Source organism: Callionymus lyra, chromosome 2 (genome assembly GCF_982586985.1).
Source record: "Callionymus lyra chromosome 2, fCalLyr1.hap1.1, whole genome shotgun sequence".
Classification (NCBI taxonomy): domain Eukaryota; kingdom Metazoa; phylum Chordata; class Actinopteri; order Syngnathiformes; family Callionymidae; genus Callionymus; species Callionymus lyra.
In genome coordinates, this window is record NC_141819.1 from 40,772,303 (window position 1) to 40,794,605 (window position 22,303).

General features: G+C 40.2%; 1 protein-coding gene across 5 annotated transcripts; it reads right to left on the reverse strand.

Annotated features, from left to right (window-relative positions):
• Nucleotides 1-140: 140 nt before the first annotated feature.
• cracd (capping protein inhibiting regulator of actin dynamics) lies at nt 141-18,898 on the reverse strand. 5 transcript variants are annotated; one of them, XM_087785243.1, is made up of 9 exons: nt 18,463-18,898; nt 7,800-7,974; nt 6,295-6,427; nt 6,069-6,215; nt 5,250-5,465; nt 2,957-5,153; nt 2,517-2,701; nt 2,291-2,444; nt 141-1,047 (listed from the first exon to the last, which is right to left on the reverse strand). In XM_087785243.1, the coding sequence occupies exons 3-9, from the start codon at nt 6,334-6,336 to the stop codon at nt 887-889; spliced, it is 3,102 nt and encodes a 1,033-aa protein (XP_087641369.1). In that variant the 5' UTR covers nt 6,337-6,427; nt 7,800-7,974; nt 18,463-18,898; the 3' UTR covers nt 141-886. The 5 variants fall into 5 exon arrangements, with proteins under 5 accessions (XP_087641369.1, XP_087641368.1, XP_087641366.1 ...); XM_087785242.1 differs by lacking the exon at nt 18,463-18,898 and adding an exon at nt 11,686-11,962 and having other exon boundaries at nt 7,800-7,971; XM_087785240.1 differs by lacking the exon at nt 18,463-18,898 and adding an exon at nt 11,686-11,962.
• Between the last annotated feature and the right edge of the window lie 3,405 nt (nt 18,899-22,303).

The following is a 22,303-nucleotide window of genomic DNA, read 5'->3' on the forward strand; positions in this document are numbered from 1 at the left end:
ACAGTATTTTGAGCTTTTTATCTTCTCCCATTGCTTGCATGGGTTCACAGTTGAAATTAATAGAAGACATAAAAGTATAACATGTTTTTTCTGCTCAAATCATTGAATAATTGTCTTTCTATTAGATTTTGAGCCACGCCTTTGTTTAGTGTTTTGTTCGTAAAGCTTCTTTTATTATCACAACAGTCACAGTTTTTCCATTGAAGCCTCTCGTTACACATGGAGTTCGGACACGTGTCTTTAATGGACGTCATTCATAACATTGCTTTAATCTCTTTCCATGATTTTCTCTCCTCGTTTGGATAAAAGAAAACAAGTGCAAATAATAGCAAAGGTGGTAGTTACAGGTAACACTGCGCACACTACACTTTTGTGCTGCACCAGAATCACAAAGTGGTCAGCTCTGGTCTTTAGAGGACGGAGGAACAATCACAGTTAGGAGGAAGTGATGACGAGTACACGAGCGACCGCCAGAGAGTCGAATGTTACAGCAGGCAGACTATAGAGATTTAAAAAAGTGAGTCATGTGATATCAAAGGACGCTGTGATTTTGGCAGATTCTTGACGCGAGTCTGGCAAACGGTTGGTCACAGACACAGTGAGTTCAGAACATGTCATGGAAACACCTCTCAGGTTGTTGATCCTCTATTAGCCCTTAGACCACGGATGCATCCCATAAAAACAACCACAATGAGTGAGGCCTTCGTTCAATGATGGTGGTGGTGGTTGGCTTGTCGTGATTGGCTGCCGAGGGATCCCTCAGTCACATGACCTGTCGTCATTGGTTGAGAAGCAACATGCGGCTGATATTTTTCTTAAATAGTGTTTGGATGATTTTGTTCGTGTGAAGGGATGCTGAGGGTCAGACGGGTCGTCATGGCGACGGTTACTTGATGATCTGAGGACAGTCGCTCCAAGCTTTGGCCTTCCTCTTGGCCAGGGCCAGCCAGGCCGGTTCCGTGGAGACCTGCGGGGAGTCGCTGGAGGGGAAGCGCTTTGACACGTCTTTCACAGCAGGGGGCGACGGGGTCGAGTCTGAAATCTCAACTGAGAAACAGACTCAAGAGTTAGAACTTTTAGATTGATGGTGATCAAACAGCTCCTGTTTTCAGATTAAATTTCTTCTTCTTCTTGACCCATTTTCTCTCACTGAACGTGTCAAAATCTGAGTTGTGATTGGTTGACATGCAGCGACTAGTCCTGAAATTTACGTCTCTAAACAAATCTCGCCCAGAAACCGATACTTTTGAACCTGGTGGGGGCTAAAATTCTGAAAACATTATTTTGAACATGTTTGAACATGACAATTGCAACACAATTTCAGTTGCATTCTGTTGCATAATTTGGGGATTATTATGTCTGTGGGGGTACGTCAATTTGAGGCTACATTTTGTCAATTGTAACACACTGAGTTTTGTCATTTCATAATATTTTTAGGGCTAATTTATATCAACTGTTAACTGCTTTCGGTTGCATGTCAGTATGGGGATAATTTTTGATGATTTGAACAAAATTTTAGTTTGTATAATTTGGGGCTTAATTGGCCAATTGGACAATTGTAAACGACTCGTAGTCACATTCTGTCAGTATCATTATGGGTCTATTTTACATAAGTTGTTACATAACTTGGGTATGTTCAGTGTCAGTATGTCAGTTTATTTTATGGCACATTTTGGCAATTGTGATAGACATAATTTACGGCTCAATCTTGACAATTGCAACAAGATTTGAGTGACGTTTCATCAGGATAATCTTGGGAATATATTCTGTGAATTTTAAGACCTTTAAATTCCTTTATGTTACATTCATTTTTGGTCACATTTTTGTCAATTGTAACAGACTCTGGGTTATGTTCTGCCAGCATAATTCTGGGGCAAAATTTGTAAACTCTAACAGATTAGATCAGAGTTTAGCTCTGTCAGTACAATGTTGGGGCTAAATTGTATCAATTGTAGCATACTATGAGCTAGTTTCTGTCAGTATAATTTTGGGGCTAAGTTCTGCCAATTGAACCGATTTGTGCTTTTTTTGGACAATTTTGGGTCAAATATTTATGGATGGGCTGTATGAGGAATTTTGCCATTCGAGTTTCCATGTGTAGTGAGAGTGCTGCCAATACAAGTCATGACTATTCATTTTTAAATACATATTAAATGTACTTGAGACAAATGTCTTCATCATGCTAAATGACACCCAGACTTGTGTTATTTTTTGGTTTCTACTGTAAAACCGACCTTTTACTGTCACTTATTTAAAATAAGTTTTGAAGGTTTGAGTTGTTGTGTCTCACCGGTGACAGAGCTGGGTAATGTGTTGGATTTTTTCAGCTCGCGCCGCTCAAATCTTCCCAGAAGACTGTCGGGCCTCTTGGGCTCCTCGGGTGTCTGAGGTTTGGATCCGGGGCTGGGGCTCCCTCTGCTGTCGGTTGGGCTCAGTGACGAGATCTACGAGATCAGGGACAGATGTTACTGGAGAACAACATCCAGCGTAGCGTTTGGCGAGGCCGGGAAACACACGCTGTCTCTGGCATGCTTCTCCGCCAGCTTGGCTTCTCTCTGGCTCCGGCGCTCCTCGCGGCTCTGCTGCTGCTCCCTGAAGCCCTTCTGCTTCTGCAGGGCCAGCGTGATCCACAGGGGTCCGGCCTCCTTGTCCTGGACCTTGGAACTGTCCAGTGAGTGTCGGCTCTGCAGCGAGGGCTTTTCTGTAGGACAGAGTTAAGAAAGTGACAAAACAGTTTTGTATTTAATGCTGTCAGAAGCTGCGATTGAACCGGACTAAACTCTTGTCAATGTGGGTCGTTTTAGGAACCTTATGGCTTTTGTGTCCTTTTAATGTCCTCTCTTAAATGTCGGTGTCAAAATGTAAAACGGGTCCTCAACATCAAACGACCTGGCCGGCCAATAATTTTTTAGATTATTAATGTAATATATTCCATGTGGTTCACTGGTCAACTCACCTCTCTTGAGCTCCGTCTTTCTGTCCACCTTCTCTCTCCAGGGGATGTTGATGGACGGAAAGAAAGACCTCTTCTCCTTCGGCTCTTCCTCCGCCTGGAAGTGGCTGCTGCTGCGCTGTAGCTGAGACACCGCCGTCGAGCCCTCACTCCCGGGTGTCCGATCCTGACCCGGTGAGTCCTGTCCGCCTTGTCTCTGGACCTCAGACGGGACCCTGGGAAGCGATTTGGGCATCGGCGAGAGAGGGGGCGTGGGGGCTGCTGCTGTAGGTTTCGGTGACGTGGCGGGTCTACGGTAGAGCGAAGACTTGGACGGCGCCTTGTCGCTGTCGTCGCAGCTGGACTTGCGTGGTTTGGTGTGAGCGGGCGGCGTGTGAAGGTACTTGCCCATGACGCTCTCCTTGGGAGGGGACGGGGAACTGGATTTGTCGGAGAACACCAGCAAAGAAGCGTCACCGTCTGGGTCAATGGGGGTGAGGGGCGAAGGGACCCCGTCGAAGCTGTCGCCAGCGCTGTAGCGTTTCTTCCTTTTCTCCGTCGACTGCTCACTGTGGAAGCGAAGAGAGAAGTTGGTTCTCCTCAGCTTGATCCCGAAGGGTGACGGCTTCTCCTCGGAGCCCTCCTCGTCCTCCCGACTCATGGCCTCAGTTTCACTGTGACCCCTGGTCCTGGTCTCGTCTCCCCCGGAGGCCGCAGAGGTCGGGACGAGGAAGGAAGGAAGGTCTTTGGCAAACATGAATTCCTCTGACCCTCTTTCGGAGATTCGGACCGTTTTGCTGGTTCTGTTCTGAGCTTTCCTGCTGGCGGCGGGTGACCCGCAAGAACCCGTCTCTTCATCTTCATCAGCGTCCTCTACGCTCAAGACTTCAGAGTTCCTGTTGGAGTCCCCAAATTTCTTCTTAGCAGGGGTGATGGAGAACTTGGGGCTTGCCGACATGGTCTTCCTGAGGTTCATGTGGGCGAACGCCGACTGTTCTTCTGGGTTTGACGAAGGCTGGTTCTTACTCTGGTCCAGCTGCTCCTCGTACTTCCCATCTTCGACTCCCTTGAAGATCTTGGATCTGATCGTGGCCCACTCCACCAGTACGCTGTCAGAAGATGGCGAGGTCTCCGTGAGGGATTTGGTTTTGCCAGACTGGCGGTCAGGAGAGGTTTTGCTCATCGGAGGCGTCCCCTGAGCTTTTCTGTCCTCTCCAAGACCCAGTAGGGATTTGCAGGCCGGGTCTTTGATCTGGTCCATATTGACGGCGGTCCCACAGAGCTGCGCTCCGGTCACCAGTATGGCCGTGTGGGGGACGCACTGGGATGTCGGCAGGTTTGGCGATTCCACACCCACACCAGAGGATGCTCTAACACTGTCTCTCTGATCTGTAACAGTGCCGCCCTGCTGGCTGGAGGGAGGAGTAACAGGCGTCAGGTTGACCTTCTGGAATAAAATCTGTTTCTCTCCGGAGGAGACTTTGAAGGAGAAAGGCTTCTGCCTCTCTTCCATCTCCCTCCAGCGGAGCTCCTCTGCTCTTCTCTTGCTCTCTTGCGGATCAGAGATTCTGTCCGTCTCTGCTGAGGAAAGCCTCTTTAACCCCTCCTCCTTTCTCTCTTCTGCCGCTTTCTTTTTTCTCTCCTCGATTTCCTGCATCTTCTTCTTCACTGCTTTCTCGTTTTTCTTCCGGTCCTCGTCCTCTTTCTGCTTCTTCACACGTTCAGCTTCAAGCACCTGCTGCCTCCTCAGCTCTTCCTCCTGTCTCTTCTCCTCTTCTCTTCTTTTAATTTCCTCAATCAGTTTCCTCTCTTCCTCCTCCCTTCTCTGACACTCCTGTTCTTCTCGCATCCTCCTCTCTTCTTCTTCTCTACGCTGCTGCTCTTCACAACGCCTCCTCTCTTCCTCCTCCTCCAGTCGCCTCTTCTCTTCTTCCTCCCTGATCCTTTTCTCCTCCTCCAACCTCCTCCTCTCTGCCAGTCTTTTCTCTTCCTCCTCTCTGCGGAGACGCTGCTCCTCCTGCAGCCTGTGGCGCTCCTTCTCAAGTTGACGGAGCCGCTGCTCCTCAAGCTTCCTCTCTGTTTCCAGCCGTTCTTCCTCCTGCAGCCTCTGTCTCCTCAACTCCTCCTCAGCAGAAGATGTCCTCCGCTGGACATCTGAGGAAACGCTGGCTGTTTCAAGCTCCTCCTGGAGGACACCAGGTATCGAAACGTCCTGATGTTCCTGAAGTGGAAAGAACGGTTCATTTCACTTCCATTGGTCAACACAAACTCACAAACACACACACATAAACACACACACGTCTCACAAATGCCTTACCTGTGTGAACCGTCGGTGTTTGCGAGAAACCCTTTGGTTTTTGGGTTTGATTGACATCTTATGCTTCGCAGCTGCGTTGTCCAAGCGAGGGACTGACTGTGGAACCGCATCCAGGTTAATGGACTCTATGGTTCCGGTTGGAGGAAGGACTCGTTTGGACCTCGGGGACTTCACAGGTGTGCTGTGTGCTGCTTGAGCCATCAAGGGTTCTACGACCTGATTTTGTTGCAAAAATCAAATCTTGAACAAATATTCTCACGTGGGAGTTGCACTTCAAATGTATTTAACTGATTCAATGGATTCTGATTATTATTTTTTTAAATTGCTAAAACTAGTGATGGGTTAATGAGGCCGAATATCCGTCTCAGTTAAAAATGATGTCTTAGGTTTTATTGAATTAGTAGATCAGAGCCAAATATTATAAAGCAGAGAGTGACATCTAGTGGTCTTTCAAAATGAAGACACTGTATCATGATACCTCATTAACTGTTTCATGAAGCCTTGTTACTTCTTTTTTGCTTCCTCACAAGAAGTTTGCTGATTTCTAATAATTTTAAAATTGTGTTTTGTTTTTTTGTGTATGTAAATGGAGCTAAAAGATGAGGTCTCACGATACAGTGTCTTCATTTTAGAAGACCACTAGATGTCACTCTCAGAGTGTAGCACGATTATGAACTTTTTCATGAGGCGTCAATAACCAATCACTTCTCAAAACTATATCAAAAGTCATCTTAAACACATGTACTTAGTTTTAACAAGTCACGTTGCCTGACTGACTAATTCAGCAGATAAACATCAAATCAAATCTCCAGCTTTTACCTCAGTGTGCACCGGCTCTGCCTCCACCTGGACCATCACTTTCAAGGGACTCTGTGGCGCCTCCTCGTCCTCTGAGCTCCCATCATCCTCCTCGCTCTTCCTCAGAGACGGAGGCTTCTGCCCGAACTTAATACTCGCAATCTGCTTCTGTTTGATTGACAAGAAAACCAAAATTAAACTTTCCTCCACTTAATACCCGTATTAAATACAGCCGCTTTTTCAATACCTGCAGATTCCTGACTTTATCCGAGACGTTCTCCTGCGACATGGCGTGCTCCAGAGTGGGTTGCTTCGCTGAATCTTCTGGGATGAAGACGCTGTCGTGTGAGAGGGACCTCGATCCAATCGGATTCAAATCCCTGCAGGAGAAAAAGAGATTATTTCAGTGGGTTAAAGACCAGAAAGCAAGCATGAACATGACACAAGTAGAAGGACAGATGACCTTATTAAGTTTGTGTGAAGTAAAGACTCAAAACTGAACATTTCAGACTCTTCACTGATCCTATATAAACCTTCCACTCCACACGTTCATAGTTTAACATGCTTTACCATACCATACCAATGCTGAGGTTCATCAGTAGATGAAGCAATACTCCCACAACAATCACCTTTTAGTGGTGATGGGTTTATGATGCCTCATGGAACAGCTGTGAGGTATAGTGGTCTTTCAAAATGAAGACACTGGAGCATGATACCTCATCAGCTGTTTCAACACATCACCAGTTGTTTTAATAATATTTGGTGTTTTGAGCTTTGAATTTACCAGGATCAAGTTCAATAAATGCAATACTCAAGTAAGTGGCTGACCTTCTTTTCTTAAAGTAATGATCACTCGTTTCTCTTAATTTAGCTGTTTTGTTCTGCTTATAATATGAATTCTAACAGTTGTCCAACAAGGCTTTGGGCTGTGTTTCTACCTGACTTCTGCACAGCACAACTGATGGCCTCAAATCCATTAAAAAGTCAAGAAATTCCAACAAGTAACTCAGACAAGACAAACATGTTAAGTGAAAACCGTGTCAGTTGACTACCTACTAAATCACGTATTTAAAATGTGTTTGTTGAGTACATAATTCCACTTCATTCATCGTTTCGATGCCTTCAGTGATCATCTACAATCTAGATAGTCATTGAAATAAAGAAAACATATTGAATGAAAGGATGTGTCGAAACCTTTGGCCTGTACTGTACAGTATATACTGCATATTAGCTTCATTTGTGTTGCACAAGGATTCAGTCGTTGAGTAGTTTGGACTGTAAAACCATTGCTGCTCTTATCCTGATCAATATCTTGTCGTACATTTATTGTTAACATAATGTCTTATCTTATCTCAAACAGTCGACTTGCTCTCTGGATACTTCTTTTAAGAAACAAATATGTTTGGGCTCTTTAAATTCACCTTGATCATTATTAACTGTTTCTAATGACACCCTCGCAACATGCACTCAATGAAATGCAATTCTTCGTCTCTGATTGACAGATTTTACAACTAGTCCTAGTTCATTAGAAGCAATGCAGCCTCTTGAAGTCACACATTCACCACTTCTCCAGATAAATATTTGTGGATCATTTTTAACAGGCAGCAGTTGAGATCACCTCACCCTTGAACGACACGCTGTAAAACCACAAGAGGCCACGTTTACGACACACAGTCACTTTTGCTTTCGCACATGTGTAAAAAAGGTAATATTTGTACCATATTTAGAGAAAATACAGGTGCAAAGTTTAACCTCAGATTCTGGTTGGCGTCCTCCTCATCTGACACAAGTCCATGGCAGACTTCTCTGGTGCATTCGCTGGTCTTCAACTCCTCTCCATGAAAGCTTGAGTTCACCTCCCGCTTCTTCTTCTTCCCAAAAAGTTTCCTGAAGGGCTGGAATTTGCCCGGTCGCTTCTTTTTCTCTGCTGGTGAGAGACCGTAGATGGTCACTGGTGTTGCATCCATACTATCAGTCAGTAAATCAGACATGATAACGACCTGAGTGAGTGAAAAGGCGTGACCTGTGTGATCATGCAGCACAGGTAAGATAGGAAAATGGATCTGGTAATAATCAATCCACACAGGAAGGCGTGACGGACAGCAAATACAATTACCTTAAACTGACAAAGTCCAGCTAAGAGATCGTATAAAGTATTAGCACCCGCAACCAGAGAATGCTATATCAGAAAAAAAGTGCATGCAAAAATGTGATCTACAAGATTTTTAAGATAATATAGATTACTATATATACTGTATATATACTGTGTATATATACACAGTTTTATCTAAAAAAAAAACCTTAAATTCCTTTTATTATCTTTATCAAGTTAAGATATAATTAATCAAAACAGTTTTTTGTTACTTAACAATGCAAAAAGAATAACTTCTTATTTTTCTCATTTAATTTAGAAATGTGTGTCCTGACCGTAACAAGACAAACAAGCCATGGTGCTTCCTATTAAAAAAAAATTCATTTAATTTTTTTGATTTTTTGGGGTCTTGAATCAAATGTATATTATATATTTTATAAATATTAACAAGTGTGTCTGTTTTCTATGTGTGTCGGTTTAGTGGTCTAAATTTACAAGCTTTTACAGGCTACTGACTTTTTCAGTTAATGTTTTAGGTGGGAGGGAAACTCCATCGGGTCTAAATTCAAGAGAAAGGGGGCATAATGGGAGTAGAACCCCCCCCCCCCTTATTCTTTTCTAAATGATGTAAGTAAGTAATTTGTCCAATTCTAATTCGATTTAAACCATAAATATATCAAACTACGAAAGGGAGATTTGCAATATTTCAACTGAATTGTAAGGGGGGCAGAAGACCCCTATGGAAATTCATCCAAGTACAATTTCAGATAAATGTACATCATATTCAACACATATTAAATTAAGATACATTTCCACAAGTTCAGCTCCTTTCATCAACTGTAAGCCTCATAATATACCTAAACTTACTCCCCCCCTCTCTCTCTCTTCACATTTGGGTTATATTTTTTTTACATCCAATCAATTTAAGGGTAGATCTGCAAATATATCTAAAAAAAAAAGCACTCAGTAAACGCAAAAATCCGCTAAGCAGCTAATTTTTCAAGTTTCACAGGGACAAGCATTTTTTTTTTTTGTAAAACATTTGTATTAACCAATCACCTTGAAAATAATTAGACATCTTCCTGACACCATAAAAATATAACTGTTCCTGAACATTTTAGGAGAAGTCAATTTCATGAACAAACTCTCTGGTGGACATAATTATCATTCAACTGTAATTATACTGTATAATTTGACATTACTCAGCTCTTAAAAAAACTGTTTAAATGTTATGGCAGAGTCCACATGAAATCTAATTAAGGGCCACAAATGTCTCCTTGGCCACACTTTGGACATTAATGATTTATTTTTATTTTTATCAAAACGCTGTGTTCATCTTTTTGTTGAATTTGCTTCTTCTGCCTGTTGGCGAACAATGTGGCGGCTCAGTGGGCAAATAGTGGCTGGAGTTACAACGCCACTCTACACCAGGCGCTGGGCCTTCTCACAGATCGGCCGTATCTATTTCAGAGCTATTAGTAGCAACAGGCGTTGGATTTCATTTTGCATGCTTCTTGCTAAAACACCATAAGATGATCTAGATTGTTCCCAAATATGACACATCACTAGGCCCTGGGTGGAAACAATGGGGTAGCTTACCACATTTTCCACACCAAGGACACACACGAGTCTCCTTCTGATAAAATAAAATGCCAAATACACAATTATAGTAGAGATTCATAAAGGTTCCTTTTTTTATTTAACACAACATGAGCCACGTCACCCTGAACTCAGCAACTTCTGATAAAATAGAACTGGATCAAAGAGCCGTTGATCATGTAATTCAAAGATTCAAAGGATGTTTGTCTTAGATGTTGCTGAGGAGAGGTTGTTATCTAACAAGACCCACTTTGCAATATGGCTGATTTTTCAGGACCTTATTTTGTTGATGTGATTGTGTAACACCATGGGAATAAAAACCCTGCGGGAGAGCGATATCGGCCATCTTAACTCGCATATAAATGCCTTCTGAGATGTAAACCACTTTCTTTACAAAGGAATTTTTGGTCAGATTGTAAAGATTCAATCTAGTTTGGATGTAACCAGGTCAGTTTGTGTGATATATCGCTCAGGAAGTAGTCAGGTCCGCTCATGTAGTAGTCAGGTCCGCTCATGTTCTGTCAGTCAGGCAGGATTGTAGTGCGACCCTGATGGTGGGTTTATCCCGCAGCATTCTTTCTCAGCAGCAGGCCCGTCCCGTGTTCGTACTCCAGTCAAGAGGGAGCTGTAATGCACTACCCCGGGGCGGGCGAACACACTCATGCGTGGAACAGGACTGGATGCTTTTCCAGGGCTGATCAACACAGATCTACAGCAACGCTACACTTTCTGTTTACAATCAAAGAGATTTGTCAAATCGGGAGATCAGGTTCATTTGAATGGAGTAAAGATGTGGTCAACGAACAAACATCCATATTTTGATTCTATAATAAGAAGAAGTGATGCATTTATCGTCATACAATAACGGACTAACAGCAAGTCAAATAGAAAGGGTTTTCTATCCTGAGGGAAATGAATATTACATTTATATCATTAAAAAAAAGTGTTTTAGTCAATTGTGGACTAGTTTGGAGTCTTGACAACGCCATGGCTTGATAAATCATAAGCTTTATTTTGTTGAATATTTCTTCTTGGGTTAAGATGATCTAATAAAAGGTTTTCTTTGTAAAGGAATAACAACTGTTGTCAATTAACATATTAATTCTATCATTATGTTATTCTTTTTTAAACTATGGAAATTATTGTACAAACATAAACTTTTTTTTTTTCTGAAACATATAGAATTTTTATTTGGAAGCTGCTGTAAAAGTATTTTCTGCCATTGCTATCATCATTTTATTTCCAATTAAATGGGTTTAATCTTTCGGAACATAACTAGATGTGGCTGGAAGTGTTGCGATTCCCTTATTATTGGTGTGTTTTCTTCTTCTCATTCCAACTAAATTAGAGCTCTGTAGCTCAAACATTAAGATATAACATTTGTTTAAAAGTCACAAGTTCTCCAACATTGTTTGTCTTCTTTTAGCTGTTAGCACCATGTTATTTTTTGGAATATGTCGCGATCAGCCAGAAATAGACACTAGCATAATTTAAGTCCATGCAAGCACGCAATAAATTATTTGCAACTCAATTACCCATTTTTTGTATCTTACCTCAGCTTATCTTTCTTTAAACACATTTCAGATTTGGTTCAGGTTTCTTTATGTAATTGTATTTTTTGACAGCATATTTATTCACTATGTATAATTAATCATTTATTGTATTTTAAAATGTTTCACTTCACACTTAAAGCTTATGTTTAAAGTTGAGATTCTGTATTCCCACAATGCTGATGCTGCATTATTTATCGGTGTGCGTCTTTCATGAAGTGGCGCATATTTGCGGTGATGGTTAAGAAAGATGTTCAATAAAGGAATTAAAGAGTCAAAGAAGAATCCACAGCACACGATTTGAAATCACACCTCAAACCACTCAGCAAACCAATCGCTTCTTAAAAAGACAGTGTCTTGTGACAACACTGTATTCTCAAGAATCACGTGTCTTTACCTTGTTTTTTGGGTTCTGGTACTTCTAAATTCAGGTCATGCTTATTTACAGCGGGACCCGTCGCCATGGTTCCCGCACACCTTGATAGGAGAATAAGGTTGTACTGATGTTACCAGATTAACTGTAGCAGGGATGTGTTATTCAAATAAGCAACAGAAGAAAAAGCTATTTTAAAATCACCACTTTAACTTCACTCTCCACCACATGAATGTCCCACTTTGTTTGCTCTGGCGGAATAAATAGACCCCGGTGGCCCTCCGAGGGAGCTTTATGTGTTCATTGATGGAGTTAAAAAGTCGACAGTAAATCTTCAAAGACAAAGAGCAGCCACGTTACATTAGCAATGCTCCTGCTCTTGAAAGCCTGCTACAGCAGCTGAGTAAGCATATTAGCTCAACACTCACTTCCCAAGAGGCCGAGAAGAAATATGTTGCAAGTAAAACCAAACAAGACGCCTGAGGAAATACAATCGAATGATGTTGTAAATATTGTTATAAGGACTAAGGAAATACAGTTGAATGATGTAGTAAATATTCTACACGATTAACTATTTATAACGTGATATAAAATATTAAATACTGAGATGTTTTAAGGGAAGATTGACTTCATTTAAAGCACAAGAACTAGTGGATTTCGAGGAAAAGTGAGTTTATCACAATAATAATAATACAAATGTTCTATTAACTGTCCTAAAAACATACAGATTAAAAAGTCATTATAAAGGTATCCAGATTTAAACTGATTAAACAGGTTTGTTCCAACTTAAATAGCGCGTAGTAACGATTCAAGATAATCAATAAAGCACATGTTATTAACGTCTCATGAGCAGACAGGAACCAACAAAGCACAGATGTCAGCCTGAACTTTGAACCCAACATTCATCAAATGTCTGCAACACAGACAGTGTTCGACCGTGTTGGTCACAGGACCAATGAGTGAAAGACTGTATCACTGACACATCAGCTCTCAGTCCAAATGTCGAGATACAAATGGTTGTCCTCAGAACGTTCAGAGACGTCAAAGACACCAGGTTGGGTTGCATATGGTTTTATCTGCATGCTGACCTACAACAGACTTTGGAATTCTGTTGTCCGGTCCTTAAACAGTCTGTTAACCCGTGAGAACAGAAAGTAAAGAAAACTTTTGAAAGAAAATCCACATTATTGTCGATGACAATGAGCAACTTTAAACATCTCAAAATATCAAAGTAATTTCAAAAGATCAAAGTAACTCAATATTATCATAAACCTTTTTATCAGTATAAATCTTTTGTTTTTTTAAACGTGTATTTTATTATAGATATGTAAAAACACATTTGATTCTAACCTCATGAATCACATATTTAGGATTCTTGAACATTGACATAAACTTCACATAACACTCCCAATTAGATTCATTGTTTCTCGTCACAGTTCTATTATCAATGTGACATTTTGTTCACAAATATGTTTCCCAAATGAAATATCACATTGTTTCCTTCCATTCCTTTTATTTCGTTTTAGTACTGAATCAGGGAACCAAAGTGGAAGTAAAGTGATCTATTTAATGATATACAGGACCAAAGGGTTCAGACACATGTGGAATAACAGGAGTGATCACCACTAGAGAAGTTCTTCACATTATCTAAAGACGGATGGTTGGTTTATTTAACAAATAAAAAAGGGCCGAAGACACTCTAACCAACACACAATGCACACCTATGGTAGCACTATTGAAGGACCTGTATCTGTCAAACTTTAAAGTGCAAATTAGAATTTCACTTATTTTCTACTCACCCTCATGTCGCCTAAGGGTTAGGATTATTTTTAGAGTCCTAGTGCTTGCAAGTCCATATGGTGGTCACAAACAGGCTTACTTCTCGTCATCCAAAAAGATCCCAGAAGAGGAAGAAGATCCCAGAATAAGCAATGCAAGCTTCTATACAAACAAGCTTAAAAATAGACTTATTTTATTTTTTTGAACGTTTTTCTTCAATACAAGAAAGACATTACAGATGAGCAGTACGGAGGTATTTGGATGTTAACGTTTTTGGAAGAAGAAAAGTGAGTTCTGTTTACGATCCTCATAATGACATAAATTTCTTCCTGTTACCTAAAAAAAACACGGTTTACTGGGAAAATAATCCAACCCTTAGTCGACATGAGGGTAAGTAAAAAATGTGTAAAAATTAAACTGTCCTTCAGGGCACTGGGGTCAAATCTGGCCAGCCAAGTCAATTTACACGGTGGGATTGTTGGTTCAAAATCCAAGTATATTATAAAAATGACTATTCTATTGAGAGTAAAATTGAGGTTGAATGACAGGAATGTGATAGACAACCCTGCTCTATCTGTAGCTCAATTTTTCTAAAACCCAAACAAAAGACTATCTTTCATACTAGCATCTAATTAATAAATCTTGGAAGATTTTGGACTTTTTATCTAGGCTACTTGGGTTTAAAACCTCAAGAGTTTTCACAACAGGTTCTGGAAACGTACACTCAAAGATAAGATGGAGGGAACACACGTGGAGCGGCAATGTGCTTCACACAAACACAGTAATGTCTTTGACAAGGTGACGTCCGCAGTGCAGTACGACACTGACACGACTCCATGTTGGGCGCACTGCTTCAGCGATAAACTGGCGGCCTAACATCAATTCGCAATGACACTCGAGAGCCGGCGACACAACTGCTCAAGAGTTAGCGAGGCGTCGTCAAGAGCCAAAGCCGCGAGGACAGGCGGCTACTTGCATAAGAGACGAGCGCACACAAGCTTTTCAGTCAAGACCCTCCAGTGGAAAACACAGGCATGAACACAAAGAGTAAAGATTATGAGGTTTCCAGTCCAGACAAAGAATTTATGGGGGTCAAACTCAAGTCCTGGTGGCAAAATTCCAGACAGCCAATCTGATTTATGCTGCCATTAAAAAATAAAAGAGCTTAAAATGTATACATTTGGGCAAATCGTTCACAAAAATTCTAAATGTAAAATTCATGTTGTCATCATAATACTGTACACCGTTAAGTGTTTTAGTTTTAGCTAGTTTGGATGAAGGATGGAATTTAAATCAAATGTTGAAGGAGGACAATTATTGTGATCAGTTTTATGCTAAAATTAGTCTTATATCACTTCCTGTTTAAACTTCTTGTCAAAAGAGTGCCAACTATAGACACGCTCAGTGAGAAGAGATTTTTTTTGGCTGCGTAATATTTCTTGCCCTTGCCTTGAAAGACTTTGGAACCCCTGCTTTAAAGCATAAACTCCAGGGCAGGACTGAGAAATCTAGGATCTTTCAGGTGGAATGGAACCTTTTTATCTGACTGATCACTCCGATCAGTAAATTCACTTAAATGGAAGAAAACATTGTGCGGGAAAACTTCTTTTCATCTTGGGGGATCATAGTAGAATCCAAGGAAACAAGGGAAGCAAACACAGAACAGAAGGAAGCAGCAGGTTGGGGTGGTGACATGAGGGGACGTCCTGGTCGCTGACCTTTCCATGGATAAAAAATAAGCTCTTATGGATCTCCACAGATAAAACACTAGTCATTATTAGTGATCAGCCCCGGGGACGAACACTCATTACGAGGAACCGCGAACGGTTTCACGAGCGCCGACTCTCTCCTCATCCTCTTGATCCTCTCAAGTTTGAACAGTCACTGGTATCCATGACAACAGCAGCCAGAGGACACAGACGACTCTCACTATCCAGACTACAACAAGCACGCAAGGCCAGTTCATTTGCATGAATTCCTCGAGCTATGACTGTGTTTGTAGCGACAGCTGCGGAGGCTCGGCCAAAATGTCAGTTCAGACTTCATCAAGGGGGCAGCAGCACGGATTAATTTACGTAATAACGCAGAAGAACATGCTAATCCTGGTTCAACGTCTGTGACACTGGGCAAGCCAGACGACGTTAAAATAAAAGGCGATCTTCTGTTTCTCACATGTAAGACAGGATGTTGATTATATAGAAGTGCTTTAATGATAACCAAGAGACTACATTTCAAATAAGCTGTTTTGTCAACAAAGCTTCCACGAATAACAGAGCTAACCAAACTAGTTATATCAAGGTTACACGCTTCTGTAGAGGCCTGTGGTTGTTGGTACAAAGACTTGTAATTCCGGGGAGATTCACTTATGAAAATTGCAGGGATTAAGTCCTTGAAAATAAAGAGAGTAACAATTTTTCTTAAAAAAAACGGCAATAGTGGATCAAATCAAAATGATGCAAAAATACGTGCATCATGACGATGTTTCAAACACAGATTGATAAACTTCATATAAACATATAAAAGAGTAAAGCTCAGTTGACTTAAAAAAAAAATAAAAAAAATGTTGAATTTTAACAACAATTATTTTCAAAAACAATTTAAGGTAATAAAAATCAAACCTGAGATTAAAATAAATAAGCCACCTTTACTAGCAACACTTTGAAAAAGTGTAATAAATCCTAACTTTTCTACTAGTTTACAGGTTTCCTTTTTGACTAAACTTCATTGAAACAACTATCTGGACGTGAAAAGAATCACAGGCTAAGGTTAGAAAAGATGAAATCTTTTTTTTTTTCAGAACTAAGCCAAATTCAGACAAAAAAAATTGAAATGATTTGTTCTTTGTGTGCAGCCCTTAGGACCACTGCTTTAAATTAGTCTAAACTTTATTGTGGACTAAGAAGAGAATCGTCCATTTTTATATTTCTACTAAACAATGACGCGTGTTTGACCTCATCTGTCTTTTTGCATGGTCTGTACTCCGTTTATTCATGGCAAGTGCTGAAGAGAAACAAACAAATCCTAGGTTGTGATCTCTGCTCTATATTTCTGGCCGTTAACTGGCCATTACAGAGTGGACCGATATCCCACAGGGCTCGATCAATACGCCGATCAACTAGAGCAGGATGTGTTTCAGTGTGATGGAGTGGTTTGGGTCAAACCGAGAGTTGACTGGTTTGTTATCCCACTATATAAAAAACTAAAACATGTAGCAAAGGTCTACATTCAAGTGAGGTATAAGAATGGCTACAGATATAAGATTTGTAGTATGTGTGATGGATTTTCTTCTTGTAAGAATTGATCTTATGAAATTGATAATGAAAAAAAGGATCATTTAGTGTATACATTAGTACTGGTATCAAATATTTTCGATAGATACCCAGCCGTAATAAATCATGCTTTCCTGACACGACAATGTCAAACTTATTAGCTGTGGGCCACAGTCTTCCCATGATAAAATTGTATCTGGTCTATTACATATACTATCTCATAATATATCATAAAATAATATCCAAAAAAACTCAGGCTAAAGATACAAGTCCCATAATAACGGCAGATGCAAAGGTTTTTATTTTCCTAATTACCCCCAATATTGACCCTCCAGTGATGTCGTCGCAAGAGTTTTTAATTTACTGTAAAACTTCATGTTTTACTTAAACTACAAACTGATTACCTGATGATGACATGATGACATGATTAAAGTAACCCCCTCTTCTTCAGAAGGATCGCCCCTATTTAGAGAGTTGATTTGCTGAGTTCAACGAGCAGCACAGTAACACATAATGATCTGCGTGAATAAAAACTGTATATGAAAGCAGATTTTACCAATGATGTGTTGCATGTGCATGGATAATGATGGTAACAATCTGCTAAACATGCACAGCTGCAGAGATGAGTTCCCTGAGAGGAGGTGAGAGAAAGACAGAGCTTTGTTGGGAGCCGTTTTAGTCAGAAGATTAGTGTTGATTTATATCTATTTTATATTGCAGTCAGTGAAAGTGAGCAGACATCCAAGGTGCTCAAGATTTAAAAGAAATAATAATAATAATAATAGAGAAAAAAAAGGACAACATATTTGGAATTACAGTCAGAAACACACGTGAAAAACCAGCATCTATAAATGTAATCGATGACACTTTCACTCTTCACTCATAACAATAAAGCATGGACCTCAGTTTAGTAGAATTAAATGGGTTAAACATGTATATTTTCAAAACAAGTCTGTAAGAATCCTCTGTGAAATGTAAAAAAAAACAAAAAACAACAACAACAAATCTTAACATTTTCATTTAGACCAGAGATCTTGTCAAAAATAGCTTCTTCAGTCACGCGTCTCGTAAAACGTAAACAACACGGAGGTGCTCTGGTGTGACAACAAACACGCTGGCTATTTACACAAGCAAGACAAACACTCATTACACTATTGACTAAAATGGAGTTTTCATAAGGAACTTACGAAAAAATCTCCAGATGGATTCAAACGAGGAGCATCATCAGAGCACGTCTTCATTTCTAAATTGCTCCCCCGGGAGCAGAAAAATTCTTAAGGAATATTTATACTTCCACAAACCCACACTATGCTGCAGGAAATCCCACAAGTGTCAGAATCCTGTTTCCGCAGAATAAACAACAGGATGTTCAAGTGTACTCAAACATTCGAGTCCAACGAGCCGGAGATAACAACACATCTATAAAAAGACTTCTATCTCCGCGAGATGTCGTCGGTATTTATTTCTGTATATCTGCGAGGCGTTTGCTGGGAAAACAATGGATTTGACACGAACTGTGTATCACATGACCACCAGAACATTTTCCACTCTGGTTCACTGACACGAACCACAACATAGATAGTCTGCACCCTCTCAAGCAGTTTATACACACATACACTTCTCTGCTGTAATATTAATGCTCACAGATGAATTTTCCTTTAGCATGTGGCGACACAGTTGTTACGCAACAGTCTATGAAACATGCTAGCAGAAAACAAACACACAACGCAAGAGTGAAAGAATGTCTTCTTACCGTTCGGTGGTGTCTCAGCGTGTGTGTGTGTGTCTGAGTGTGTGTTCCACCTGCCTGCTGTCACTGTGGATCTAGGGCATTACCTGGAGTCAGGTGTCATTGACGACTAAGCTGTGTGCAGTTGTGCGAGGACGCACACAACATCCATCACGACAATAGCAGTTTGATTTTCCATCCTAGGTGCCCACGACTGTATGTTGCCGCACATGTACCGTCGGTGACAAGCGCGTGTCGGCGTGAGGATGTTTGAGGAGGTTCTGCTGTGTGTGTGTGTGTGTTAGTGCTGCTCTGCTGCTGAGGAGGCACAAAGTGTCACTTTGTTTCTCATCCAGACAGCCAGTGCAGTAGAACAGAGTGGCATTCACCGTTTCCAACTAGCTGATGAACACAAAGACCGGATTGTGGGCGAACAGTATCTGTGTGTGCACATGTGTGATGATAATGTGTCGCAACCATGACTTTTCAATAATGTTACAGTCTTCATTTAAGTCTGCGAGAGACACGCACTAAGTCTTCTTCAACAGAGAACTGCAGCCGACACAGACAGCTCTCAACATTCTGATTCATGGTTGTGAAATCTTAACTTAGAATATAACAATGATTTCTTGGCCCTATCCATGCACACAACTAAAGTTTAAAATTAACCATCAAGTTTGTGTGTAAGTGGGTAACACCTTAACTGAAAGGATGCCAAGAAACACACTGCAGTCTGCACACGTTCTAGAAGGTGTGCAGAATACATAGACATGAGTTATAACAGTGGTATTGTGGCATAGATGGTACATTTTATATAATGCAAACTATTTCTAAACCACATAGAGTTGTAGGTTTGGCGAGGCGTTTGATACTGGGCCCTCACAGAGAGAGAAAATGTATTGTTTAAAAGGAAACTAATGTGAAGATCTAACTCTCATGACTTACTCCCATGTTTCATCATGATGGTGTTTTGAAGTTATCACTTTATAAAGCTCTCCTCCATCTGAAATCTTGGCGAACGAAAGGTTACAAGTCTCCATTATGACGTAATAATGGCATCACTCCTCCTCCAGCCTCGCTTTGTTTATCCCTTGGAGGTGGAGACTTCAGGGATTGATGACATGTGGTGACAAACCCTGATAGTTGACCAACCACAACAGAGTGTGTGTGTGGTTATGGTAAACGAGATTTAATCTCCAGAAAAGCAAAGCACTCTCAGTGGGTGGGTGTTAAGCACATTTTCTAATGTTAATATTTCAATGAAAAGTGAGTTTTGTACAAACACATACTGATGAGTACAATAAAGGTCTAAGATCAATTTAAGACACACTTAAATCAACTGAAATAAAGTATGCCCTTTAATTTCTGTTGGATTTGTTATCACTGTCTGAAAGATAAGTTATTTTGAAAAAAAAAAAGAATAGTTCATTTTCTACAAAGCCATATTGGAAAGTGACTATTAAAAAAAAAAAAAAGCATGGTAATGAAAAATAGTAAAATAAAAACTCTATATTATACTATTTTTTGCAGAGAAGTTAGCCCAGGTATGCTGCTGATTCAGCGATATGATGAGATGCATTTTTAATGAATGGTTTTGCAAGTCTTGCAATTTTATTTTTGTTGTTTTTATCTAAAGGTCTGTATTTCAAAATAACAGTAAAATTAAACCGGTCTGCAGTACCAGAGATGAGGTCAAGGACCTCTGATTTAAAAACATTTTATGAATAAAAGATATATAGAATAAGTGAGTCACAAGCCTTTTTCATGCACAAATAAAACAATATTTTAATTAACTGATAATCATAATGTTATATCGTTTTATATATGAGCTTCAAATTCAATATTTTTAGTTTTAGAATTGAATTACAATTTAATATAATTTCACTACCCTCAAATGTCTAGCATGCATGTTAGCTTTAGCTAGCATGCACACTTTTTAAGTAAGTGATACTTAACTGATGTGTAAAAAAAATCTATTTGTATTTTATTAAACTTTTAAATCCTCTCATTCTCAGTCATCGTATACATTGTGAATTATGTTCAAACCACTTTGGGACTTTTCTCCTCATGTGTATTACAGCACTCTCATTCCTCCAGTCACAAAACAAACAAAATGTCATTCCAGCTTCTTCTCTTTATAAAAGGGGGTGTACAAAAATATCGATACACTTCAATATTGCACTTTTTTTTCAAGATACTGCATTTTTCTTTGTTAATCAATGTTTTTATGGTTTATATATTTATTTTAAGTGTGTATAAAAAAATTAGCACGCATGCCATTTATTCATTTTTTTGTTGCAATTAAACCTACGGCTGCTAGATGGCAGCAGATATTACATCCTCTAGAGCTGAAGGAACAAGAAAATCCTGCGAGGTCCTGGTAATGACTGAGAATGAGAGGATACAGTCGATTCCAGCAGCTTGTAGCCCTACTAGTGGCACTAGATCACCTTGAAGGTGATGTTTGGACAAATTCTAGTTTCAAAACAAATAAAAGTAGTTACGACTTTGTCAAGAGTCATGTGGTCTGTCAATTCTGCAACACCAGAGTCAAGTACTCGACTATACTACAAATATATTGCAAGTATCACAATGAATATTAATATATAGTACTCACAGAAGTAATAATGATAATAATATCGTAATAGTTTGTAATGATTGATAAGTATCTGTACAACGTTCTATACATAATACTTGATGCTATATTAATGAGAGTATTTAGCTGCATAAGAAGCCAAAGCCTCCGATGTTACTGTTGTATGTCTGTGGGTTTACAGTTTATAAATACAACTTGAAACGATTCTTTTGATCTTGCTGTGTGTTGCATTAGAATGAACAAACACTATTAACGGTCTCATAGCAAACACTTTGAGCAAACAATTATTAATGAGATGACATCAGCGAAAAACCTGTTTATGGGAAGAAGGACAACACAACACACAAGGACAAACATTCAACACATTTACAATGAAGCATATCACCACGAAATTTAAGAAACTAAACATACACTGAGTCTGGTTCTGCTAACGGTTTCTGCCTCATTCGAGGAAGTTTTTTCTTTGCAATTTGTCTGGCATCACCAGAAGCGACATTTGAAAGTGAGTTGCCCTTGAAGGTAACCCAGAGTCTAGACAACACGGACAATGACATTCGATAGACCTGGACTCTCTCTTAACTGACTCCTGAACAGCCTCGACTGTTACTTAAGTATCCATTTTGTCCAGCAGTTAAATGGTCTTTTATACGAACCACAATCCATCACTGGGGAGAAATCATCGCTGGCACCGTGCCACATCTCTGTCCCTCAATGAGTCGCCTGACCATCACTGTAATCCATCATACTTGACTGAAACGTTAGATTATATTCTGATTATGACCAGGGCCTCCTCCTCATGTGGCCTGCTGCTGTTCACTTGCATCAAAATAAAACATATGACATCTCAAAAGATGGTGTCCTCCTGTGTAATGGATCGAGATGTGCATCAGCAGGAATCAATACAGAAGCATTAATGTCAGATTAGGGATGCATCTGCACTGGGATTAGCGACTATAATTGAGGAGTAAAAGGCGCACGGAGAACAAAGAATCTGGCCTGTTTTTTTTTACTACGCTCGCAGAACACTACGATATGACGCCATGTGTCATTTTGACATGACAGAACAATCCAATAATGAGACATAACCCGTCCGGTGGACATCGCCGTTTGCGCATTTCAGGTCGGATGAAATCGCATCCCATTTCGTAGGCGCGCGCACGAGGGGGAAGGTGTGAGCGGGGTCAACGAGAGACATTGTCAACGATGGAGGACACGGAGCAGCGAGGGATGAGATAGAGATGATTCACCTGCGTGTTCTTTTTTTTCAGT

Excerpts from the sequence above, each read along its gene's own strand:
- cracd (XM_087785238.1), bottom strand. The coding sequence starts at position 9,820 with ATGAATCTCTACTATAATTGTGTATTTGGCATTTTATTTTATCAGAAG. Across the intron at positions 6,428-7,799 it reads GACGCCAACCAGAATCTGAG|GGATTTGAATCCGATTGGAT; the intron begins GTTAAACTTTGC and ends TTTCTCCTGCAG. Across the intron at positions 5,154-5,249 it reads AACACCGACGGTTCACACAG|GAACATCAGGACGTTTCGAT; the intron begins GTAAGGCATTTG and ends TTTCCACTTCAG.